Source organism: Centroberyx gerrardi, chromosome 13, assembly GCF_048128805.1.
Source record: "Centroberyx gerrardi isolate f3 chromosome 13, fCenGer3.hap1.cur.20231027, whole genome shotgun sequence".
Lineage (NCBI taxonomy): Eukaryota > Metazoa > Chordata > Actinopteri > Beryciformes > Berycidae > Centroberyx > Centroberyx gerrardi.
The window spans coordinates 15526536-15553713 of NC_136009.1; the positions used below are offsets into that span (position 1 = coordinate 15526536).

General features: G+C 44.5%; 1 protein-coding gene across 5 annotated transcripts; it reads right to left on the bottom strand.

The window, feature by feature from the left end:
- Nucleotides 1-11: 11 nt before the first annotated feature.
- fgf12a (fibroblast growth factor 12a) lies at nucleotides 12-27178 on the bottom strand. Of its 5 annotated transcripts, none has more exons than XM_071925072.1 (6): nucleotides 19815-20010; nucleotides 18321-18368; nucleotides 15059-15169; nucleotides 10309-10412; nucleotides 908-1106; nucleotides 12-127 (listed from the first exon to the last, which is right to left on the bottom strand). In XM_071925072.1, exons 1-6 carry the CDS (start codon nucleotides 20008-20010, stop codon nucleotides 12-14), a joined length of 774 nt encoding a protein of 257 aa, XP_071781173.1. The 5 variants fall into 5 exon arrangements, with proteins under 5 accessions (XP_071781173.1, XP_071781174.1, XP_071781176.1 ...); XM_071925073.1 differs by lacking the exon at nucleotides 18321-18368 and adding an exon at nucleotides 19671-19761 and having other exon boundaries at nucleotides 15059-15110; nucleotides 19811-20010; XM_071925075.1 differs by lacking the exons at nucleotides 18321-18368; nucleotides 19815-20010 and adding an exon at nucleotides 27088-27178.

Consider the following 27178-nt stretch of genomic DNA (forward strand, 5'->3'; position numbering starts at 1 on the left):
TCCCCCTTCTGCTATGTGGAGTCCTGATTGACAGCTTTCCCTCCATTCATGGTGGGAGTCCCTGAGCTCTTCCTGGAGCGCTGCTTCTCCTCTATCTCATGCAGTGACGGCTCCCTGTACATACAAACTGCAGAGGGGATGAAAAGAGGAGGAGAGGAGAGGAGAGGAAGAGGACAAAGAGAGGAGGAACATGGAAAGGAGACGATGGAGGGCAGATTGAAGAGATGGATGGGCAGACAGAGACAAGGTCAGGTGTAAGGCTGGGACAATTATACCAGGCTGGGAGGGATAAGACAGGGAATCAGGCCCATGTCAGCACTTTTTTATCACATTGCTTAACAGGTTTACATGATAATATCTACCGCCCAATGCTCTCACTGTTAGAGAAGATAAGAAATAAACACACAACAGCACTCATATAGAAACCCTCAAAGTTAATGTGGGTCTCTTTCTTGAGCATGATACAAAGATCGGTAAAAGATAGACTCAAATATTCATGCTCAAGTCAGTAGCCAGATCCTGCTACCTGTACATGTCATTGCAGTATTATTTATTTACACACTAAATGGACGGCTATGAAGTCTGACTAAACATTAAAGTGATCGTTTTGTTCAAACATACACTACCAGTCAAAAGTTTGGACACACCTGATTGAATGTACTATGTTTTTCATTATCTTGAAGCCATTTTGATCTAAAGGTTTATGCCTAAACCTTTGCCTTTTCATCAAGGCAAAGGGTGGCTACTTTAAAGAATATAAAATAAAAGATCATTTTGATTTTGACACTTTTTTGGTCACTGCATAATTCCATGTCTGTTATTTCATAGTTTTGATGTCTTTACTATTATTCTAAAATGTGAAAAATAGTAAAAATGATGAAAATATTTTTTTTTAACTTTCTCATACCTTCGATGGGCCTGGGCACAAAGTGTGAGGAGGGCTTGGTCTTCTTGACCCGGTTGCCCTTCATGACCTGCCCCTCCTTGGTGAGGCCAAGGAACCAGGCCCGGCCCGACTCCTGCTGCCGGTACACAGTGGACGAGTAGATCACATAGTAGTTCTCAAACACCGACTCCTTGAACTTACACTCGGGCGTGAACATCTCCTGCAGAAAGGGAGAGAGAGCGGAGAGCACAAATATGTGCATTTGTGCACAAACATAAACGCATGTAGGCTTACAAACCCATGCACACGCACACAAAATACATTTGCTTCTACATTGATACCAAAGAGACATACCAACATAAACAGCAAAAATGGAGACAGATGATTTTGACTTATTTAAGAATACAGAAAGCAATGTCCTCTCCACACTATGCCAATAATGGCTGCAATAAGTCTAATCTTTCCTGTCTATCTCTACTGTAAAAACTATCATAATAAAGTCAAAAAGCCCAGAAAAATAATCTAAAAAAAAAAAAAAAAAAACATTGTCTGAATGCCATGGCCAAGGTCACTAAATATGAAAACACCCATATACACACAGACTCAGAAACCAAGTAATAGGAATGATAATCTGATTAGAATAATAATGATGCAAAAATGTAATTCTCTCAGTTCCATTATGAAAACAGCAGGTAAAGAAGGTCACAGAAGACACTCAGGGGGTGGAGAGGAGTGAAAGAAGCAGTTATTGGACACCCTATTGGGGCAGAATGGGCTGCGGGATTATTGCCATGGCAACGCAAGTGACAAGACATTGCCCTCGACTCTCAAACCCATAAACGAATCTAAGCAAGAGGGTAATTTGAGTAATTTGTTACAATTTAACAAGGATAATGGTGGAATTGACCTTTAAATAGGCAGGAAAAGCATTGTGTCTTTACTTTTCCTACCTAAATGTATAGTTAATAAGGCAGGTGAATTGATTAACGTGTGCTGACAAGGTGGATGCCAAACCCCGTCGCCCTTACCCCTCATCCCCGCTCTCCTCCACGTCCGAGTGCTTCCTGAATGCAAGGGGCTAAATTAAAAAGTAATGGTAGTCAGTCTGAAGGGCGGGGAAGTCGTGTGTGTCCAAAATAGATGTGGATGATTTGGAACAGCTGGCCTAGTGGATGTTGTGCCGTCCCCGATTAGACAGGCTCGGTATGTGTGTGTGTGTGTGTGCGTGTGTGTGTGTGTGTGTGTGTGTGTGTGTGTGTGTGTGTGTGTATGCGTGTGAGCGTGCATGTGTGCGTGTGTGTGTGTGTGGTAGTGCTGTATTTCATTCATTAATATCTCCTCTAGGGTTCTGTGCCCTTTTAAGGTTGTCCATTTGACTGACAGCCCAATTCTGCTCACCGCTGGAGGTGACTGTTTACCTGTTTGTGTGTATGTGTGTGTGTGTGTGAGAGAGAGAGAGAGAGAGAGAGAGAGAGAGAGACAGGGAGAAAGAGAGAGAAAGATAGGGAAACAGAGCGATGGAGACAGAAACAGAATGAGGCGCAGCAAAAAAAAGAGAGATGAAGAGAAAAATGAAGGAAAAGCTGTCATGTTCGCTTTATAGGGCCTGTGTTATGAAGTAAAATAGTGTAAAAATGTGACATGGGACATACACCCAAATCCCAAACCTGTCTGCCATGTGCCAACTCACAAAGAATGCATGTGTGTCTGTGTCATTGCATCCATGACTAACAGTAGAAGGAAACTAGCAATGTTTCCATTCAGGTTTTACGCAAATTCTAAGTGAACTTTTGAAAAGTCGACAGTCTTACAGTAAAACGAGAATCCGGTGCGTTTCCATTAACGGCTTTTAAGCGAATAAGTAGGTTTGCGTGTGTGAGGGGTGAGATGAGATCACAAATCTCCTGAATAAAAAATGGAGAGGGCTAAGAGGTACCATCGGAGAAGTAAGAATTCAATTTTCGCATAAAATGGCTTGATGGAAAACTGCAAAAAAGATCCATCTTAACATTTAGTCTCATATTCACCCTTCAAATCTTATTTTTCTTAAACCAAGGGAAACATTCTGCCAGTGGGGTGAGATAACTGCACTTTCCAATGCAGTTTCACTGTTCACAAGAAAATGACACTTGATTATACAAAATTCTTGAAACAAATTGATTTGCATTGGAAACAAGTGAAATTATCTAACGCCATTGGCATTGTTTCACTTATTTGAAGAAAATGACAATTTTAGGACTCGATAATAGACTAAATGACGTTAAGATGGAGCTCTTTTGCAGTGAAACGCCACAACACAGTCGGAGTGTGACCAGTCATTTATAAGACACAGCAGTGTGTGGCAGGCTGCGTAAAGGACTCGGGGAAGGTGAGGCCACATGGTCGCAGGTGTGGAAGCCTCTCAGCGGTCGGCGGGGGTGAGGACGCTGGAGGCCGACTTTATCTAGGCCCGCTGACACATTGTCAAAGAGCAGACATCTCTCTCTCTGTTGGGGCGCTGCGGGTCACATCGCCCCTGTCTGGCTGTGTGTGTGTGTGTGTGTGTGTGTGTGTGAACATATGTGTTAGAATGGGAAGGGCGCAGACAGGGAGACATCGCTGACCTGCAGGCTTTGTCCCTTCCTCATCGGTGGCGAGCCCAAATCAAACCAGGCATATACTACACACACATACAGGTGCATACACACACACACTGCTATCCTACCCTTCGCTGTCAGCCCCTTCAGGCTGCTACACTGATACACTGTAGAATCCCCTCCAAATTCGTCCACAAGGACACCGCACTCTGTTACTGTCTATGAAAAGGCTTGGAGCGGTGTAGAGAGCAACGTGGCTCTGGCTTGGGAATGGTAGGGGTGGAATGTAAGTGACTTTGAAGACTTTGACAGAGTACCTTGTTTGTGGATGACTGAGTGGGAATATGAGGTGAAGAGACAGGGTCGGAGTCACTCGTGATTAATGAGATCCCCTTAATGGACACGCGTGAACCGCAGAACCACACTGGAAGGAACGACACACACTGACGAATGAACACATACACACACACGTGCACATACACAAGACACACACACACACGCACGCTCTCGCACATGCACACGAACATGCACGTCAACAGGTTTGCCCTGTCGCCCGCTCTGCCAGGAATTCATAATGAACCAAAGCTGTTACCGCCACAAAAACAAGGAAAATTAAAAAACGACGTGCTACCGTTCAGGGGTACCGGGGCTGTGCTTAGCAACAGTAAACTGATTAAAGGGACACTCATTTATATTCCGTGGTGATCTGAAGGAGAAAGGCGAAGGACTCGTTAGGGAAACCGGGCACGTGGGATTGCTCACGCACCGCCGTTAGGGGTCTCAGTGGGGAGCGGGACATAAATAAGCACAGAGGTCCGAGACCCAGTGGACAAACACCATGAATCTCTGAGAGGGAGGCAGATGGGAGGAGGATGGGGACAGAGCAGAAGTGTTTACGAATGATTTACGTCCATGTTTACAAAACACTGTTACTTGAAATTGCTCACTATAGATAGATAGATAGATAGATAGATAGATTTTGCCTTTTGTAAGACTAGGTGTCATCTATTTCTCTGGATTTCGGAATATGTCAGTTTGATATGTCATTTTGTGGAGCCCAAGGCCCAGAAAAACAACGAAAAAATCCCAGAAGATACATTCAGACAAACAGCAGTGAGATGAAGGGCGTGTGTGTGTGTGTGTGTGTGTGTGTATGTGTGTGCGTGTGTTTTGGAGTGGGGGGTGGAGGGGTGAAGGGGGGTGGGGACAGGTTTAGGGAATGTAAAATGAAACACGGAGAAGGAGAGCAAGATGTAATGGATATGAAACTGGGTTGCCAACAGAACTGTGCTGGACGCGTTGTGAATCCAAATCAGGCGCCAAGGAAGGATGCACTGCACCGGCTCTGGAGGAGCTCTGCTGCTGCCGACAGGTGTCCTTTGACTTTGGACAAAGATGCGGAGGATATGGGGAGGACCTCCATTTAAATACGGGCCTGAGTCACCGGCGCATCTGAGAGATTTGGCGGCCGCGAGAATCCCAGGCCCGCCATGGAACTCCCGGGGAGTTCATTATTATTCTGGGAGAGATTCAGGTCGGGCCTGGACGGCTCTCGTCTAGACGCTACTTAAACTGGAAAACTCTCTCTCTCTCTCTATCTCTCTCTCTCTCTGTTTCTCTTTCTCTCCCTCCCTCTCCTTCAAAGTCAATCACTTTGGAAGGAGTTTAGGGTTTTGAAAGGACAGAACAGAACCTACTCCCAGAGAGGACGTTCTCGTGGTTAATGGCTAAAATCAAACCACAAACACATACTAATGCTTTGATAGTCATGGAGCAAAATACTGATTACCCCAAACACTAAACTCCCCTCTCTGTTTGACATTCCACCCATTCCCTGTCTCTCTCTATCTTTCCCTTTCTTTCTCTCTGGTAAGCGCTGGCAATCCATTATCTCTCATTAGCACTGTCCACATAATAACACCTGCATACACACACACACACACACACACACACACACAAACACACACTCCATTACAGCTTCTGAGTCAACACCTTCACAATAATTGTCTCCATCTTTCTATGCTCATATTAAACTTCAAAATGAAAGAGAGAGGAAGACAAAAGGAGAAAGAGAGATAGAGAGAGAGAGAAAGAGAGAGTCCACTCACATAATACGCCTTTTATCCATTCCAGACGATCCTCCATCAATTTACACCCCTCTCTCCCACATCATCCCTCCTCCACCCCCCACTCTCCAGGCTCCACTCCTCCCTGCGAGCCTCCGATGAAGGTTTTACTGCGACACATTATTTTTTCACTGACATAAATAAGAAGCAGTAAAATTAGTGGGCGATTGAAAGAAATAATAAGAACATTTTAGAGGCCGTCGGGAGCAAAGGTACTGGACTGGACAAAGTAATCGATGCGTGTGTGTGTGTGTGTGTGTGTGTGTGTGTGTGTGTGTATGTGCGTGTGTGTGTGGGTGTGCATGTGCGCCCATGGACACATTTAATGTTTTTTCGTGATGAAGTGTCTCATGCAGTGCACATGTGCCTGCAAGTGTGCTGGTGTCCCTTAGTTAAAGATAAATGCTTTAAAAGGAAAAAAGAAAAGGAGAGAGAGAGAGAGAGAGAGAGAGAGAAAGAGAGAGAGAGAGAGGGAGGGAGAACAGTGGTTACTGCTGTGCAGTAAACTAGGTCATATTGAGAAGTGTTATAAATAATGGAGAGGAACTCTTCATTGTAGATGCTCAGCCCCCACGCACTCCAGCGCTAAACACTCCACACAAGCATTATCACCCAGCTCACCCATGGCTACATCCACATCAGCTTCAAATCAGCTACAGCGTCGACAATGAGCTCCGCACTCCAAGCTAGAAAAGCCAAACGGCAGCAACAGCAACAATCACAATGGCATCGGCAGCAACCTCTTACCAATTGTGAAAACCAACAAATGGACTCAAAACCCCAAACCACACAGTCATGAAAGAGTACAAGAGAAACATTTGTAGAAAGCACTAACATGGCTCGTTTTACTGTAACTCCACTGTCAACCACATCGCTATCAGTCATCATTTACCAACCGCTTACTTACAACCACTTACAGTCAATACAGACAGACCACTGTTCAGCAAATGTCGTTTTTTTGTGTAAAAAAAATCATCATAAATACTCAGAAATCCCAAACTGTTTGCTAATAAAAGCCTCTGTAAATAACAGACACCAAGACACGAGAGAGAGAAAGAGAGAGAGAGAGAGAGAGAGAGAGAGAGAGAGAGAGAGAGAGAGAAAGAGAGAGAGAGAGAGAGAGAGAGAGAGAGAGAGAGAGAGAGAGAGAGAGAGAGAGAGACGGAAAACTTCTCAAAGTTGTGTCGAAACACTACAACTTCTCAGATTCGTCCTGGTTACGTGCGCACAAGAAAAGGCTTGTCGCTTTCCCCAGCTAACAAGGCAGAGCAAAGAAGGAGGAAAACAGGGAGGGAGTGTTTGAGAGGTGGGAGGATATCCCTCAGTAATTACCTCCCAGGGGGGGGTGAGGAAGAGAAGAGAGCTGTGCATCTCTGCTCTGAGATGTTACGGAGACAAAACAGACAACAGAACAAGCGGGGAGAAACTTCACGGTTTGGAGAGGCAAAAAGAAAGAAGAGTAATGGGGAACGTGAGGGAAATTGTATTTTGGTCTTTAAGGGCAAAAAATCAGGAAAGGGAAAAAGACAGAGAGAGAGAGAGGTGAGCAAGAGAATAAAGTGGAAGAAATGACCAAGACATGGACAAATAATAATACAGTAAAAGTGTGAAAGCGCAGGAAATGAAAGTGAAGGACTTATTTTATTAGTGTGAATACAGTATGAGCGCTGTCATAAAACCGTGAATGAAGAATAGAAATTCTTCTCTTTACAGGCCTTATGAAATCCTTATATAAGTCCTCAGTCTATCGCACTCAAATTAGCGCATATGCAGCACAATCTATATTGGTAAATTATAACGTGAATCAGAGGTTAGGGTGTATGGGGAGGATCTGAAGGAGAGAGCCAAAAAAAAAGTGAGTCAGAGATTTATACCTACCAAGTATTATGCTGAAGATTCCAACTTTCTCTGTTTACAGAAAGAGAAAAGCTCCAGGTTTTATTGGAGAAAATGTAAAAGCTGTACAACTAGCAGCTCAGTATGTTAGTAAATGTCATCAGCTGCACGAGAAAATATAAATGTTGAAAATATATTGTCTGTTACAGATTTACCCTCCTTTCCTTTTCCCTTTCTATCTACTCTTTCAAAAGAGTTCTTCTCTTTCCAGTATTGCTATGAACTGAATTGAACTGAACTAGTAACATTACTGAACTGCTTTTGATTATACTGTTGTTGATATGATTGTTGTATTATTGTAATATTTGTTAGATTACTTTATTATTTTATTCATTATTAATTATTAGTCAATGTTGCAATATTACTCCATTTGAAATCCTGCACTGCTTTGGCAACATAGTTTTTTTCCCTTGTCATGCCAATAAAGCATATTTGAATTGGCTTGAATTGAATTGACAGACGGAAAGAGAAAGAGACAGAGAGAGAGAGAGAGAGTGAGAGAAAGGGAGAGAGAGAGAGAGGCTATCTGTGCATCCATCCAACAGTTCTGGTGTTAAGTCAGCCCTCTTTAGGAAATATTGAACGAACCCTGTGTGGCTCTCCAAGTTTTGTAAGCCTCCCTGTGATCCAGCCTGCCACCCGCATTCTGCTTACCAAGGCATGCTAATTTCCCCTGCCTCACATCTGAGAGGCCGGACCGGCTCCATATGGCCGGGGAGAGCACTCACTTCATTGCTTTAATTAAAATGGCCTTTCAACTGTTACTGTAAAAATGTCTTGCCTTCTGACAGACCCTTCTCTCTCTCTCTCTCTCTCTCTCTCTCTCTCTCTCTCTCTCTCTCTCTCTCTCTCTCTCTCCCTCTCTCTGATAGAAAGGTCTAAGATTTGTTGCTCCGGCCATAAAAATGATGGTTAAAATGATGAGAGGAGTGTCGTATTTGTCAAGTTTAAAGCTGCTGTTTGACACCGAGGTACTGAGGCACCGGTAATTAATAATAATAATACATTCTGACCTGCAGACGCTGATTTCATCAGGGTGGGTGGGTGGGGTGGAGGCAGGGTCTCAACTGGGAGTCAACTTGGTAAATTAAAAGATGGCTGTTTGGGTGCTATTAAAGTTTAATTAGGAGTAGGTGGGTGGGTGGAGGGTTATTATTCGGCTCATAGTAGAGCTGTGAATTGTGGGCGCTTGTTTATGAGCCCTTGGTTATGAATGACTCTGTCTACCTGGATGAGTCATAACAGCCTGCACACTGATTTGTGCGAACTTCTCTGAACTTGAGTGAATAGTCATGCATCCGTTGTAGCATTCAAAACTTGCTGCACCGGACGGGAAGAGCTTCTAGTTCGGAAATAACCGCATTAAATCTTCAACGCACCTTTTAAAAATGCAGCATGTTGTGGAACCGATTATCTAGTCTGACGTTTCAAAACATTCTCCCGTCCTAAAGCCGTTCCTTTATCGATAAGTTATAATACGGCTTCACTGTGTCCTTCAAGTATTTCAGGACTATTTTACAGTAAGAAGGGGAAAAGTTTGATGAGCAGTTTGTGAGCTGAACTGCGGCTGCTGTCAGTCAGTCACCATGGCTGGCTGGTGATCAGACCGCCATTAGTGCGGCACCGAGTCCCTCGTGGGAAACACAGCTCTCCCATCCCCTTCTTTTCCTCTGTAACACTGCCGCTAACTGGATTAGGAATCATGAGACTGGAGGTTATATAACCAGCCAACCAGGGAGATCTTCCTGTCTCTGTCTATGCTCTCCCACCCCCCCCCCCCCCCTCTCTCTCTCTCTCTCTCGAGCGCACACACACACACACACATATACACAAATAAACACTCTCTCCCTCGCTCTCTTTCTCTGCACCACATTTCCACAAACGTGCTCCAGCTTTTTCCAGAAGCATGTGTTCATTCTCAGTGGCTACAAATACGACCACTAATGCTTTCTCCTCTTGACATCCATAACTGTGTCCACCCCCACCACTCTGTCTGCTTCCCAAATCCTACACTGCAAGAAAAACATGTCCATCTTCACAAGTCATTGAGTCTCACGTTGAGTCTTCATTTCTTTTCTTAAAACAAGGGATTTTTTTTTTTGCCAATGCAGTGAGATAATCCCACTTATTCCCAATGCAGTTTCATTTGTTTCAGTAATTTTCTAGAAACAAAAGTCAATAACATGAAACAAGCATAATGAGGCAGAACATACCACTAGTATAAAAAATGAGACATTGTTCAAAAATAATTCTTGAAACAAGATGATTTGCATTCAAAATGAAGTGAAATTATTTCACCCACACTGGCTTTTTTTTTCTTTTTTTAAAGCAAAAAAAACATTTTACGAGATTTAACGACTTGTTAAGATAGTGTGGAATCTTTTCATGACAGTAGGAGTCCTAAGAAATCATGATGAAAGGGACATCTTCCAAATTAGAAGACAATGAAATTCAGCAGTATTTCTACTTATAGCCTCTGCATAACGGACGCCCGTTATTGGCCAGTAAAAAAGCAGCAATCTTTCAAAGGGCTGAGCGCTGAACTTGAAGTCAAATTAATTGTAAAACAGGCGCCGTGCTGCAGCAACAACAAAGGGGAAATAAGTGCTGCACATCAACACAAAGGCGCGTCTGAAACGCTCTTGAATGGAGCAGAGATGAAAGGGTTTGGAATGGCTGGGTCTATGCTGCAGTGGGATATTAAAAGAGACAACAAATGGAACAAAACGCAACACGTGTGAATGAACAAATGTGCATGTAGCAAACACTCACACACACACACAAAACATTATACTACGACATGCAAAGAGGGGGTGAATCTTACTGAGCTGTAGAGCATGCCCTCGCCATTCATGCCAATGTAGAAGCCACTCTTCACCCCCTGGATGGCCACCACTCTCAGACCCACGGGAATAAGATTAAACAGGGCTGCAGGAGAGAGAGAGAGAGAGAGAGAGAGAGAGAGAGAGAGAGAGAGAGAGAGACAGAGACAGAGACAGAGACAGAGACAGAGACAGACAGACACAGACAGATACAAAGAGGCAGAGAGTCATATCAAAGGGACAAAAGAGAGACATTGGAGAGAACGGAGAGAATAGGACAATTGAGTTTTCACTTAACTCTTAACTCTTGTAGATACACAGCCTCTGATCTCTGTTCTTTGGCAGGCAGCGCTAAAATGAATAATACAGGAGATGGACGACGGAATGCACAGCCACCTCAGTATAACCCTGAAGCATTAACGTTAAGGCCGAGATGCAACGTTTGAAGCAGAGCCAAGGCCCAAACTCAAGTGGAATTAATTTACAAGCGTTGATTAACTGCTATCTGGTGTAGGTGGGTCCCACTGAGCCTGAGGTCTAGTTTTAGAGGGGGGGCGCGTTCCGTGCAGCACCCGAGCCCAGGCTTCCTGTAGCGTTGGGGTGATTGTAAGTGGCGACGGGGAATCAGATAAAGCTGGCGGGGACGAGAGGAGACGTGCCAACACGGGTCTGTCCTCCGAGCAGATTCAATTTCACTCAATAAATATCGACGCGCTGCTTTCGCCTGCCAATGGCTTCAATCTGGCCACAGGCGGTGCAGGTGATACACAGGGCGACTCTGGCTTCTCCTGCAGTGACGTATACCCTTGAGGCCCGGAGAGCCGCGGTATCAAGGCAGAAAGAACGTTAGTCCATTAACGCTTTATTTTCTCAGCCTTTTCCGCTTCTGGTGTCATTATCCCTTTATCTCACTCGCTGATTTTCTGTCCCACCCCCCCTCTCTCTCTCTCTATCTTTCTCTATCTGTCTCTCTTTCTCTCCGTCTCTTCCCTCTGTCCTCTTTCTCTTTCTCTAGGCGGCTGCCTCTGTCACATCGATGACTGGCGGTGTCTTTCAGACGCCCCGGTCCACGGTTCTGTGACGTACCACCAAGAACCAGGAGTGTTCCAGCCGGGAGCACCTCCACCTACAAAAACGAGCTTTTACTGACAGTCCACTCAGGAAGAGGATCCCCAAATGTGCCATAATCGCCTGGCTTGGAAAGTGTGAGGAAAAGAGGAATAAAATGTGGTGCACTAGTTCACTATTTTGCTATAATTATAATCTGCAGCCACTATTCTCATTTGCTTGCCACATAATTACACAAGTAACCTGTCACTTGTGTAATTTCGTGGTTGTCACTCAGCTACCTTCCAAATGTCCGGCATTTCAATTTGCAGTTTCAGCAGTTGATTGATTCCATAATTACAGCTGCGCTGAGTGCTGTAGGAGTACCAGGAGGAAAGCCATCGTCAACCTGATAACTATTTGGACGACGATTCCTCTTCTTTAATAACCTCAATCCCATCTCTCACCGAGGCCCAGGCCATTGCAGGGAGAAAGTTAAAAGATTTCCAGGGATCTTCCATCGTCAAAGGGGCCAGACAAACGGGGTCCAAACTATACCCAGAAAAGGCAAAATCCTTGAAACGTCAAGGCTTCCAAAGCAGCGGTAATCGGCTACAGGCAAATCCAGCAGGTAAAGTAAGTCTGTTTGATGTGAGAAATACGGGCGCAGCGGGAAATAAACCCTAGAGGAAGGTTTAGAGAAACGCTGGGCCAAGCTGCAAATGCCAAGGGCACCTCTCCAAATCCACAGAGAAATACAAACCCAAAGATGGGAGAGTTTGGTATACGCTCTGTGTGTGTGTGTGTGTGTGTGTGAGTGTGTGAGAGTGTGTGTGTGTGTGTGTGTGTGTGTGTGATTACGCTCCCCCTACATCCCCGAGTTTGTAAACGATGAAACAGTTGATATTAAGGAGTGGGTCTTTAGTGCAGCCTTCAGTTCATTCCTTCCATCAACCAGGAGCACCAGCTGCAGATGGGGAGTGAATGCCTGAAATTGCTGGTGTCTCATAACCAGAGATATTTTTCAAGAGCTTCAATTTGTGCAGGTAATTACTGCAGGCGATCAACTGAATGACGACAATTAAATTACTGACTGCTGACTCAAAACTGAACATGGATGTTAATTAATTTAATGGTGTTTCACAGCACTTGCCTGTAATTAAGTGCAATCCTGACAGTCAGTCATGCTCATCCGTTTACATACATGTACTGTGTGTTGTGGTTGGAAGCAATAACATTCTATTCTATTCTATTCTATCCTATCCTATCCTATTCTATTATGTTCTATTCTATTCTATTCTATGTAAAGTGTCCTTGAGTCTGAGAAAGGCACTCTTAAATAAAATGTATTATTATTATTGTATTCTATTATATATATATATATATTCTATTCTGTCCTATTCTGCTCTATTTTGTTCTGTTCTATTCTGTTCTATTCTATTCTATCAAACAATTCCAAATTTGTAATGAATAATCAAAAAAAAGTGTGCACCTTCAAAGTATGTTTACTGTATGTATGCATGTATTTATTTAATGTATTTTTTAATGTATTTCTCCCACAGGAGTTCTTGGTTGTTCAAGTATGTCAGGGTCATTCCGCACTTGTCAGCGCATTCGGGGCGGAACCATATGAAAAAAAAAAAAAAAAAAAAATGTAATTGAAATGTTGCTCTGGTTTCCGTAGCGGAATAGGTCACGCCTAGTATGCAGGCAGCGTCCCGCTCCTCCATGCCAGCAGTTGCACTGAACCTCCTCCTGAAAATGAATTATTCCATCTGTCGCTGCTGCGCACGCTGCAGGTCAGAGGGTCGTGTGGTTCAAGGGTGGGGGTAATCTATTATTCTAATAATCCGGCCCAGCGATCGATAGGCGAGCGCAAGACCTGAATACCGAGCTTTCCCCCTTCCGCTTCTATCTCACTCAATCACACCTTCACTCCATGTCTCTCTTTCCCTCTCTTGCTCTCTCCGTCTCTGTCTTCCTCTCAAGACATTTCACTTTCCTCTCTCTCTGTACGCCGCGCTCTCTTTCCTCCGTCTTCCATCGGACCGTCTCTGAGCTTCAGGCTTCTCATACAGAGAATTATTCATTGGGTACAAACGGAGAAGGTGGTATTTTTAGTTTTCTTTGGTTGAATTATTCACCGCGTTCCTCCATCCCAAGGCCAGCAGGACTGCTTAACCAGAGGATTACCCAAAGGTGGGGGGAACCCTCAGATACAACGAAAAAACCTCATCAGCAAAAATTTGGATGCCCAAAAACAGCATTGCGATCAAGATACACACCGTTACTGAGTCCAGGGGAAATACATTTCGTGGATGTCATTGTCTTGACTTTCTTCCTGGGCATCAATCCTGTTTGTTCGACACACACTTCCCTTATACTGTGGACAAAAGCTCTAAGTCACTCACAGCCCTTACTGAAGGACTATCTCCTCATAAAAGCAAACTACCATGGGAGACGGAGAAAGATCATTCTTTTCCCAGCATGACTGCTAAGGTACAGCAGCTTCATTTTTTCTTGTTTTTTTCTTTCTTTTTTGTGCCCCTTTCGACTTCTGTTTCTTTCAAGATGGACAGAGTGTCCTAGAGAGAAGAAGGAAGGTCATGGGTTGTTTCCTTCTTCGTCTGGCTTCGCTCCAAAGTGGGTGGAGGTGGGAGAAATGTCATCATTATCCCTTCGGACAGCTGACATACAACTCTTCCTGGGACACGTTCATTTCCTGGGGAACTGTTGCAAACGCACGTATGTTTTAACGTTGAAGATTCTCTACATGAGAAGTGGCTCTATCGGTTTTCTCCTTAGCTGTTCCTGGGAGACGGGTGGAGGGGTGGGGGGGGGTGGGGGGTGATGGCTTTGGGGGGGGGGGGGGGGGGGGGGGGAATACCCTGGAGACTATTCATCCACTGGTGGTCGACTACGGAAAGTCGATGGTGGTGAAATATTGCCAGGAAGTGGCTCAAGAAAGGATCTTTGCGGGCAGGATCCCATCTGGGAGTGAAGCCGTGTGTGGGGCTGCAGTTGTTTCAGGCAATGAGCTTCCAGGAGGGAAATACTGCTGCGATAATCACACGCGCTTCAGAGCTGAATCAATCAAAACCATGTGGCACTTACAACCATGCCATGTACACACTAGGAATGGTTTACTTAGCAAGGCAAGAGGGGAGATATTGGAATTAATTTCATTTAGGCATAGGAATTTTCATACAACATATCTGTAAATATTGATACCATTGACTCAGTTGGTTTTACAATGAGTGCAAGAGTGTGATTTCACCTCTTAAAATTATCTATGGGATTTTGTTTCACTCTCAAGGTTATACTGTTGAGAAGAGAGAATACAAATTAGGGAATAATATAAAACATCTGAGTAGGTTTTTGACACATTTATCGCCACACTAATATCTCATGCGCTCTTGCATATCCGGATGCAGAGAAGAAGAGGACATTCTGCCTCGCTGGATCCGGTGAAAAGTTACAGCACCCTTCAAATTTTAACCATTTTTTTTTTATTTTTTTTTTAATGTTTTCCACATGATAACCCGGTACAATGAAAGCTTTTTAAAACTGATTTTGGAGTTATGTAAGAATTATAAATGGTAAAACACAGCATATAAAATGTGGTAATATATTACATAACCAAGTGACTCAGTGCCATTAAATGTTTTATGCCGGGAGTTGTAGCCTCCATAACGCTCCACTCACTGTTGTCGCTGTTCTCGTCCTTGCTGCCGTCGATGGTTCCATCCGGCTGCATCTGCAGGTAGAAGCCCTGCTGGCTGAACAGTCGTGTCACGATGCCTTTGAGCTGCGGCTCTGAAACGCACACACACAGACACGCGCAAACACACACACACACACACACACACACACACACACGCACAGACCATCGCCAAAGCCATAACCCCAGCCCCACCAAGAATATGTCAGAAACACATTCTCATGATCAGGACAAAAACATACACATATAAATTATGCCTAAAATGAGTTGATACCACTCCCTGTCTGCACAGCCACAGCTGCTCACACCAAGTCAAAAAAATGCATCAGAAAGAAATGTCTCACAAACATAAAATGGACAGTATTTAATTAAAAACATAATTAAAAACACACACATATGATTCTAGGCTGCTGATAAAATGATCAAGAAGTGTTGCATTTACTTCACTAGAGCCATCTCAGTCCTTGTCCTGACCCTTATCAGCTGTTGAATATCAATACGAATATGACAGGCGCTTTGTTGATGGCCTGAGTGTCAGTGAGTCATCTGTTGGACCACATCACATAACCCAAAAAGGGTCAACAGCTGTCCGACTGGAAAGAGGGTGGCCTTGGTGAAGAGTACACCATGACAGCAAATCAATGACAATGCTGTTGCTTTGTCTTAATGTCTTACAGTATCTATTACCGAAAAATGACTTTGATGATGATGATTTTGCATCTCCTTATTCAACTCCTCCCATACTTATTTTAAGCCCAAGCCCATTTAAAACATACTTATTGTGTTGTTGCGAAATTTTAACAGTGACATGGTACTGGAATCTTTATCTGCTATGAAGCACTTGGCATCACATTTGGGTTTACATATGACCGGTATTCAGTGAATGAGCCTCTTTACGGAGAGATTATACGTTTTTAAAAGCAACAGGTCCTCCCCAGCTATTCCTTTACCTACAGGAAACTGAACCAAAGTTTCTGTATTTTTTATATTTTTTTGTACTGTATTAATCCTGAACTGACCTCCAACTTTGAAACTGTGACATCTGGCGCCTGGCCAGGGTGCCACTAGAAGCGCTCAACACTTTAGGGGAGCTGGTGGAAACGAGGATTAGCCCAGGGCAATGGAAGCCTCTTGGCCTTAGGCAATGCCAGGAAAAAAAAAGTGTAAAAAACTGTTTATCTGAGGGAAAGTGTGGTGGAGAAATTTGTTGAAAACAGCCGTTTGAGTGTGCTCTCCATGGTTTTTCTCATGCCCAGCAGATCTTTGGATTTTGTGAAAAGGCAGCATTCAGAGTTAGATGACACCAGCAGCGCAAAGCATACATGGGTACGGTGTTTAAACAAGGGGACACTGGAGAGGCTCTTGAGAAAAGCCTGAAGAACTATGAAAATCATTTGGAGTTCAAGTGAAGAAGAGATAGAAAGCACGGACGTGATGCAGCTAATGCAGTCACGTCTTTCAAAAAGTTCACCAGGAATAATGAAACCCTGCAGCTGAACACAAAATGTGGTTTTTGCAGTGGGCGAGAGTTTCAGACAACCTCCATTAAAATCAGACAGCAAGTCAGACTCAGGATATTACTAATCCTTTGTTTATTCTCTGCCTGACAAAAGAAACAAATTATGTCTTTGGTCACAATTGACTTCACATTAATTTTCATTTCATGTGCCAAAATCAAGTAAACATTCACTGACAGAAATGAGTAAATGTTCTGATACAAAACGTCTGTGATTGGAATAAGGGAATGAGAACAAGTCTGACTATCCTCCAAGGTCATAACAATAGTTGGAGGTCATTCAATTCAGTGCAATGCTGTCAGTACATCAAGGTGAAACCTCCAGTTGAATTGGCAAAAAGGAACTCCAAAAGGATCTCCAAACTCCAACTTGGTACCAGTATTGAAACAGAAAAGACTCATGTTTTAGCCAGATCTCTGTCAACAATATCAGTAGATCTTAAGCCTTTGCTTGCGAGCTGTTCAGTGGCACTGCATTAATTAAAAATTGCATTTTATTTATGTTGTAGAGTAGACACGAGTGCCGAGGGGAGAGCCCAGTAGAAGGCTTGGCCTGAGTAGTGACCCCCAGCCGGAGTGGCTTCATGTGTGCTCAACTGTAGATCATCCTGACCATCAATCCACGACTCACCTACCCCCGGGGCGGGGCCATCAATTCCCGGGACAGGCCCTCCATCATCCATCACAGGCAGGTTGGGGAGAGTGTGCGTGCGTGTGTGTGTGTGTGTATCTGTATGTGTGTGTGTGTGCGTGCACCTCCGTAAATCACATGTGATAACTACACTTCTATAAATTAAGGCCTCAACATGGGCCGAGCAATCGCTGACACCTCATCAGTTCCAATCATTTGGCAGGGCGTGTGTGTGTCTGCATGTATGTGTATGTGTTTGGTGTGCGTGTGTGTGTGTGTGTGTGTGAGTATAAACAAACTTCCAGCAAAAACTCAGCACAGTGCCAGACCTTACCGCCTGTGTTTGTGCTTGAAAAATGCCTTCCACTGGCAGCATACAGAACATCATCCTGTGTGTGAAGCATGGCGGCCGGTATGAGCCATTAAAACGTCAACAACTTTACTTAACATACCAATGCAGAAGGACATAAACACTGAGATACGTTGACAAATGGCATCATGACCATGAAATGGTGAATGATCACCTCTAATGATATAGTCGACAGTGTTTGACGAGAAGAAACACATTATATCGATACACACCAATATACAGTGGGGTCCTCTACTACACTTACACAGTTAGTACTTGACACATATTCACAGACATGATAACCCACACTAAGACACCAGAGGAGCAGGACGAGGAGCGAGAGTAAAGACTGATCCAACATTGACTGACAAAGAGAATGAGGCAGAAACAAAATGAGAAGAGGCAGAGTCAACGACAAAGAGAGAGAGAGAGAGAGAGAGACAGAAGAGCAACGAACGACTGGCTAACAGAGCTTCAGCTACAAGAAAATAGGTACGAAATAAGATTAAAAAATCGAAGGAAGCCACACAGAAGAAAGGATGAGAGAAAGGAAGAGATCAGCAGGGAGAGGGTCGTCGGCTGTCAGACAGGTGTTGAAGCCCCCAGCCCCTACCCAACCCCCCCACCACCCGACCTCCCCCCCCCTTCCCCACCTCCCCCCTCCCTGGCCAAGGGGAGTCGACATGGGCGCGAGATGGGGTGGAGACGAGAAGAAACACAGCACACACGGATGGAGGCTGAGCTACTGACCTAGCCTGCAGCCCTTATGGGACACCTGTGGAGGTTTCGAGGGCGCATCTTACGAAGGGGGGAATAGAAGGAAAAACAACAATCTTTTAACAGGCAGAATTCATAATTCTCCAGTGTATCGGCTGTTTATATGCAAATATATGGCAAATCATCAGTGGATATTTATATATATATATATATATATATATATATATATATATATGGATGATCAATTACAGGACATACAGCATCTGTCTGCCTATCTGCTGTTGAGCTAAGCTTTAGGACTGTCTGTCTGTCTCTCTGTCTGGCCATGTATCTGTCAGATGAAAGGAATTACCTACCTGGCTGTATGTGAATCTGTCTGCCCGACAGTGTCTGAAGGCCTGTCTGATTTATTCTGTCTGCATGCCTGCCTATGTTTCTGTTCGGGCATTTTTTTTTTTTTTTTTTACAGTTTTGCTTCTAATTTCTTCCTGTCGCTCTCTCAGTTGGGCTGTCTGTCTGATGTGGCTGCACAACCAATGTCCACCTGTCTACAGGGTTTTAGTTTGGTCTGCCTGTCTCTGTTTTTCTCTCTGTCTCAAACGCTGCTGTCTGTCTGTCTGGCAGTCTGTCTGCCTTCTTCGTTCTCTGCCAGTCTGTCTCTCAATCTGTCTGTCTGTCTGTCTGTCTGTCTGTCTGTCTGCAGCGGTCTGAGTGGACCTGCCTGTCGTTCATCACACGACAGAACTATCTGGATAAGGGGAGGGGTGATTTGCACCGCTGGCTTGTTATCTGTGCACCAGGAGGGAGGAGGAAAAAAGGGAAAGCTACCACGGAGTAGTAGGCACAGAGCCTATGTCCATCAATACGACCAGGGAAGCTCTTAATCACTAAAGCTACCTCCCTTCACTGCAGTAAAGCTCCCTCTGCAATAAACATTTACCATTAAAACATTTCATCTCAAAAGAGCCTTGGTGCACTGCGGTGCAACTTATCTCCCCTCTACCCCAATCTGCATTAATATTGAATTAGGCAGTTTAAAGCAGCCTTTTTGAGTCTATTCAAGTTGTAGGGGGGGGGGGTGCAAAAATTAAGTGTGCAATATGGAAGGCTGAAATACATGTCAGTCTATTGTTATTGGAACAAAACCTGCTCAGCCTTTGACTATAAGGTAGAATGGCATCAGTTTTGTTACAGGGTAATTGATTATTCTGATCACAGCAATATCACATTAATAACGGGTAACGTCACAACATATGGATCATTTTCTACATTCAGGCTGCTCCTGTTTGGTATATGGGGGAGTGTTTGTCGTGCGGTGGATCGACAGACAACAAGGAGAGCTAATGGAACAGGTGGATTTTTCGCACCGCGGAGAAAATCTACCTTCTCCGGTTCAGATTGGAGCCCTTGACTGCAGTATAATGCCTCGGCTCCAAAGAGGGGCGGGGTGGGGTGGGGGGGTTGGGGGAAACCGCTTGGTTTCTCCATACGCACACATACACACACCAAAAAATCTACAGCACTGACCTGGTCGCCGCCGAACGGGTCTTTTCTTGCCGCTGCAGAAACGGACTTTGCTGAAGACCCCCAAGAAATGCCTCTCGCAGAGAGAGCGGGGGTCTTTGCTCGGGCTGGGGCGACGTTTAGAAGTAGAGACCCGGTCGCTGTTCGACTCCCTCGCCTGGCGTTTCTGCCGGATCAGGGAGCTGGCGATCGCGGCCATCTCCCCGAACCGAGCCTAAAACCGAGAGTCTAGTTGGGCAGAGGTCGGATCTTGGTGCAGCTTCTTGGCGCAAAGAGATCCGGTACAAAAAAAAAAGAGAGAGAGAATCGAATGGATTCTGTGTTTCGGTCCACGAGTGTTTTAACCAAATGTCATCCTGATCATCCCCCGTTTTAGAAAATCCTCCGAGTCCCGGGTATCATTGCGCTTCAGGCAGCATCCTCTTGGGGGGACAGTACCGTGTAGTTCAGCTGCTGCGAGTCCCGTACACTCAGAGCCTCAAATCAACAACGATCGATCTCACATAAAACATAAATCTACGGGCTGGGCCACAGGGGCCGAAAAATCAGCGTTGAAAACATGCAACAGTGTTGATAAGTTGATGTGGCTGCGTGTCATTGGAGAGCTTCAGGTATTCCAGGTGAACAGCGCCGCGTCTGACGAGCACGACTGTCCCTTCGTAATCCTCATCTGCACACCAGCCTATCCACTGGCTCCCTGGCGCCTTTTAAATTATTCGCATCAACCTAAATCCGTGCATATGAGGCTCATGCGTGCATGGAGGAAGATTCGTAACTTTTTTTTTCCTCCAAATTATTTAATCCATGCACATCGAGTGGAGCCCGAGGTGACTTGTCCAGGACGCTGTCCGGCACCTCGGGCATCTGAGCCCACTCGCCGGCTCCCTCGATGGCACCTCAAAATGCAGCCGGAGAACGAAGTCGACAGTAAAGGCTACTCTGCAAGGATGCAGCAGCACAGATGGAGCTAATTTAGGCGTGAGGGTTTTTCGTTTGAATAGCAACAATTAGTTGATGCAAATAGGCTAAACGTCAGAGCGCGTTTTGTTGTAGCACACAGACGATTCAGGATTATTCACCGTGCGTTCCGAGTGGATGCTGTCGGGTGTTATATCGCCGACAGCTAGAGTGAATGGTCTCTGTTCATACCTCTCTCTCTCTCTCTCTCTCTCTCTCTCTCCCTCTCCTTATCTCTCTCTCTCTCTCCCCCTCTAACTCTTTCTCTACGCAATCATACGTGATTGAGGTTCGGATTAGGAATTCTCGGGGGTTTAGGAAAAGATGTGGTCTCCGGAAGAAACAAGGAAGAAAAGATATGAGGAGAAAATATGAAAAAAAAGAGAGAGAGGGAAAGGGGGAGATCATGGGTGTTTATGCAGGAAAGGCAGTGTGTGCGCGCGCGCGTGCATGCGTGCGTGAGTTTCAAGCCTCTCAGGAGTGTGCACATCTGAATGGGGACGGGGGTGGGGAGGGGGTTCGTTTTTACAATTGTCTCTTTGAATTACGTGGTGAATCCGAAATTGTCCACCAATTTCAGAGGGGCATGTCGGTCAGCACTGAATAAATAGGCTGCACTAAACTGTTATAGGAGGCAGTATGCATAGATGGATAGGGAGAAGCCCTAATCAGCTTTGGCTGATGCTATGCAGCATTTTTATCCCCATAGCTTATTACTTAGGGGACATAAGCTCACTCACACAGTGGTTTCTAAAACCCCTTGGATACACATAGCCATAGCAAACAGGAGATATTTAATCATCTAGACTCCTATCATTATGTTAACAAGTAAAGGATGAGCTTATAAAGTACCGGCTGGAAGGATTACCTGCAACAGGTTTCAGTACACTGAGCATACAAGTAACACACTGATGGCACAGTGAGAAAGCAGACAGTGACACAACACATGCATGGACATGATAGATATGATTTAGGGATCGTACAAACACAATGACCTGCCTTACAGCCCACCAAAGCATTACAAATTAGATATTTAATTTCTTGAGTTGGAACAGTGTCAGTATATTATATTGTTATGAGCTTATAAGCCAAGAAAAACTGTAAGCGTTCACACAACCAGAGCTTAGAAGACTGATCTGGCAACCCTCCCCGAGTCAAGAACCAGCTCCTGACCCGTGCTGCATTATCTGATGAAAGAGAGGGAGTGCATACGGGTACGTGAGTGTTTGAGCATATGTGTGTGTGTGTGTGTGTGTGTGTGTGTGTGTGTGTGTGTGTGTGTGCATGTGAGCATGCATCTGGTCTCATGTCCATTATTACATGGGCTGCGGAGCACACACGCCACACACACACACACTGTGGGAGGAAGGAACACGTGAGTCTTCTTCAGCACAGCAAACCGCTGTCTTCCCTGTGATGAAACAGCATGAAACATTTAGAGGCTTATTCTAGGACTCGCTTTGACATTCTCTTCCCAAACTGAACCCGTGGAGAGAAACAAAAAAAAAAAGAAATAAATAAAGCTTCTCCCTTGACTCCCACTCTCTGTCCCCCCTTACGTAAGATTTGGAAATAATGGATGAAAGTGCTGAATGTCAAGCACTGCTACCCTGGGAAGCCCTTTGTCTGTGTGTGCGTGTGTGTGCGTGTGTGTGCGTGTGTGTGCGTGTGTGTGCGTGTGTGAGAGAGAGAGAGAGGGAAAGAGAGAGAGAGACAGAGAGGGAGAGATACATTCAGACAAACCTGGAGAAAGACAGACAGAGAGAGAGAGTAAAGAGACCAATGAAGACATGAGCGGAGAGAAGAGGAGATTAGAAATTGAGTGTGTAGGAATCAGCAAGAGTCCAAATCAAAAACCTAATCTAGCTATTTATTGCTATTCTGAGTTGCAAGTGTGTGGTAGACATGGATATTTCATTGCTGCATATTAGAAAACTGATCATTGACGAATCCAATAAGATTCCATTTACCATGCTGACAGCGGACCGGTGAAGGAGTGTGATATGCTCTTCTTTGAAAAAAAAAAAGCTTGGGATATTGAGTAATTGAGATTTCTTGGAAATGGGAGGAGTTTCCGGTGGGAAGCCCTATAGAGACTAAGATGAAATGAGACATATATCCCTGTCAGTAAAAGATAAACTATTCCCTAATGAGTATCTGCTCAGCGTCTTCCCTATACCAGAGACAGTTGACGTCCACCTCATTCCATCAACGCCAGCAACGTCCACAAGCCATAAAACACTGCTGTTAAACAGTTCCTACCTATGGGACGCAGTGCACTGCAGATAGTATGTAACTATGTGTCTATATGTAACTATGTATGTATGTATACAAATGACTCAAATGTGCTGTGTGCTTTTATTTGACAACATTTTGCCTGTGCCAATCTGTCAATCTGCCCTTTTCATATTTGCATCCAGTGTACTATGAGTCCAAGTAATGGCTGCTTGTTTTGTACATAACTGCATCATCAGAAGCAGAACCATGCATGGAATACATCATAGCAAGAGAGAGAGAGAGAGAGAGAGAGAGAAAGACAGAGAGACAGAGAGACAGAGATAAAGATAAAAGAGACAGACAAGAGGAATTGAAAGTGCAGAGGAGATTGTTTCATTGCCAAAACTCCTATTGTCATTTCAAACACGTCTCTGTAAAAAAATTCCCTATTTTGAAAGAAATGAACCAGAGCCCCAGCACCCCCGTTTCAGCAGCTGTGAGGCCATCCATGATGCGCCACCACTGAAGGCATAGCTGTTCAAAGAGTTGATGATTTCTTTATGTCTGCTGCCCCCTAGTGGGAAAACAATAACTATGCACCACAGGCATTCAGAGATAACAGTGTGGGTGTTTTTCGATTCTCTAAAGTTCCTCAGCTCAATGTGTCCTTGAGAGACCTCACAGATTTATTGACTGAGGATAGCTTGATCTAGTTTTCATCTTGTAACTTGTGCGAAACTGTCTTACCAGGTCTACAGGAGGCAAAAAAGGATAAATGTGAGAGAATAAGACTGATGCTGTGGCTCACAACATTTTCATTACTATGTCACACTTTGATTTGATACAAACTTAACTGATTGCTCATGGTCATAAATGTTACATGAAGCCTAACAGGCGTATACAATTGTTGTACAAAGCCCACACTGTATGGATGAACAAACTATGATGACGGTTTTAATTTCTATTTAAATGAATTTCTTCACATTTGAGCAAAATACCAAGGCAAGCCTGAGCTCACTGCATCATGTGCCAGTGTGCCTCCATACACAGTTCAGGACTTCTCCTTTGTGCTTAGGCCTTATAAGTTTAATAGGAGAATACATGATTTTTTTACCAAACAATTTCAGCAACTAATCCCGTCATTGTTCATATACCCAAAAGCAAACAAGGCACAAAACCAGGCAAATACAAGCAGACAAATGATAAGGAAACAACTGCTAATGAAGATTCAAAAAAGTTAATCATTAAAACCAATCTCGCTTCACAGGAAGGCAAAAGTGCTGAAATCTCCAGTCCTGCTTTGGGTGTCTGAAGGATGCCACTCCTCAGTCCACATGGACTTCTACATATATACAGCATGGCTCACTTTAAATTCAGTAACTAAGAAACTGCAAGCAGTCACTCAATGAAAAAAGCAAAGCTGTCCCCCAAAGTCATTCAGGTGTTCCTTAATTGTCCCAGCAATAACGATGATTATACTGAGTAAACGATCACATGGAAAATTGGGAAAATGTCAAATATAAAGCATTACCATGCAATTACAGTAAACAAGTGACAGATAGTGGAACCACATGTCAAGGCAAAGTACCACACTAGTTGTTCAGATTATTATGCCACCATACAAGTATGCTGCTCTTCGCCCTGACTACTGCATTGTAACTTCCAGTGGAAAAAGGCAGGTGCAAACTTCACACTACAACGGAAAGCAGGTGCAAACATTTAAGCCTACTCAAAACGCCTTTCACTGAAAATCCCTTGGAGGTGATCTTGGCAAAGTGCCTGATTCTGAAAACCAAAACAGTTTCTGCTGCTCCTGCTTTACCTGGCCTTGTACGGGCCACAGTCCCTGGAGCAGTGAATGATGCAGTGAGATTACCTGCAGGAACCCAGGGGTTTGGCCCCTTCTTCTGTAATGTCACGTCCTCTTTGTCTGACCAGTGACTTACTGAGTTCAACTGTATTTGAAAACCTTTTTATTTACATGGAGAGTTTTCTTGAGCTTTCCTGGAGTGTCAGAGGGACAGATTTGCATAACTGATGCTATGCAATTGGTATCAGACAAGATCAAACAATCACTGAAAAGTATTTGGGAGGGTCAAATACTTTGTCAGATACTAGTTTTATATAGGCTGTTTCATTCCCCATCAGCAGGGCACTGTCTGTGTAAAGTCAAAAAGGCATAATATAGTCATAACATCACTCTAACCTGAAATGACAAGTCATTGTCTTGGATGAGCAGCAAAGCAACACCAGTAAACCACCATCATCTTCTTAAAGAGTCATCGCTTAAAGAAACAAAACAAACCACAAATAGAAACTGTTATGGGAAATGATTCAACTTGAAAATGAGGTGGGAAGTTGGGAAATATGGAACAGATCAACTTCAAACAAAGTCTTCACCTGACACAGTTTCATCTCAAACAGCTTTGGCTGAACTCATACCGACTTAGACAGCAAACACGCATGCATGGTTCGCCTCCATCTGTGTCAATATTGACTGCATGCCTGTGAGCGGACTCATAATCTGAGTTTTGATTGAGGTCATAAGGTTCATGTCACAGTCTGTGCAGAGATGCAGGGTAATGATGGTGATAGTGCTTTATATCCGGGTCCTAGAGATCCCAGTGTGCATGCTGCTTTTGGTCCAACTACCCCAGAGGAATCAACTGTGCTTAATGGAGTTTCTAATTGTCTCTGCCCTGAATTTGAGAGCCGTTCCAACTGACACTACTGGAGTTCCTGTGTAAGTGATGGGATGAGGCAGGAGACGGCATTGACTTTGTAAAACAGCAACTTGTCTCAGTCTGGAGAAATTGGGGAATGTTGTTATGTTTTATTTTTTTGATGTTTTTGGAGACGTAGTAGGTTAGGAGTGAACAGCAACAGCAATGCAGTGTATTGCTGAGGCATGACTATGGGACATGACAGGCATTTTAGGCTTATTGCCAAACACTGTTGAGCGGTGAGTATGTGTGTATGTGTGTGTGTGTGTGTGTGTGTGTGTGTACGTGTGTGTGTCATTGAAACTTCTCTTCATCAGCTGTATTTTTTGTAGTAACCCCACCAGACTTATTATATAGTAAAACTCTTTCAAAAGTAACACTTAATTTCCCAGATGAGGGAAAATGCAGTTGCTGCAAAGGCAACTACATCATCATTTGTGTTTGAAACACCTATACACTGTCCTTACTGCTGGAACTTGGATACCTGTATGCAGTTAGAGCAGTTGTTGCCAAAGTGGAATTTGGGTACTCCCAGGGGTCCTTGAGATGGTGCAAGGGGGTCCCAAAAATAGTTAATTTCACTGATGCTTCATTCACTAGAACTTGGCACAGAAAATGTGTAAGAGAGACTATTCTGATCAGAGGTTTCCACTGTTGTCTCTCCACTTACAGTAGAGGCAACAGTGCAGTTCTACATTAAATGATAATGACATTCTGTCAGCTGGGGGTTCCTTGGACAAAATGTCATCAAATGGGGGTCCGTGATCTAATTCATATCTATCTGGGGGTCCTTGACGTGAAAAACTTTGGGAAGCCCTGAGTACTTCTGCTATGGTGCTATCCGTGGTGCTGAAACGTATGTCTTGTGAGTGTGGGGCCCTAACGCTGACGTTTCCAGGCCCCTTAAGTTTAGGACTTGATCCCTGCGCTGGTGTGTTGCCCCCTTTGGCCTGCTTCACATGCAGCACTGGAACATGCTTGTCTGCAAATAGCTCGGTATGTGGTAAAGTGTTTTGGGGGTCGTTCGCCCTCTCCTCTCCTCTCCTCTCCTCTCCGGAGTGTAGTGCGGGGATGACTTGACCGCCGTGCTATCCGCGGCGGCGAGAGACAAAAGTCGGGACAGATGCACAAGGAGCACAAGGAGAGGCTCTCTCTACTGCAGACTCGGAAGATGTTACTCACACACTCGAGTGGCCAATGAAACCGCTCACCCCCCCCCCCCCCCCCCACCCCCCACCCCCCACCCCCACCTCAACCCCCAACCCCCCCCCCCCCCCCCCCCCCCCCTCTTTTCTCTCTTTTTTTTTTTCATCGCTCAAGAGAGAAAGCATGCAAGCAAGGGTAGCTATAAAGCTATAGGTGCTATGTTTGTCTCTCACCGTTGTTGATAGTGGTCGACTTCGATCGTTGTCCACAGAAACACTGCAGCATATGCGCTCCTTTCTGAAGGAATGGCCTCAGAATCCTCAT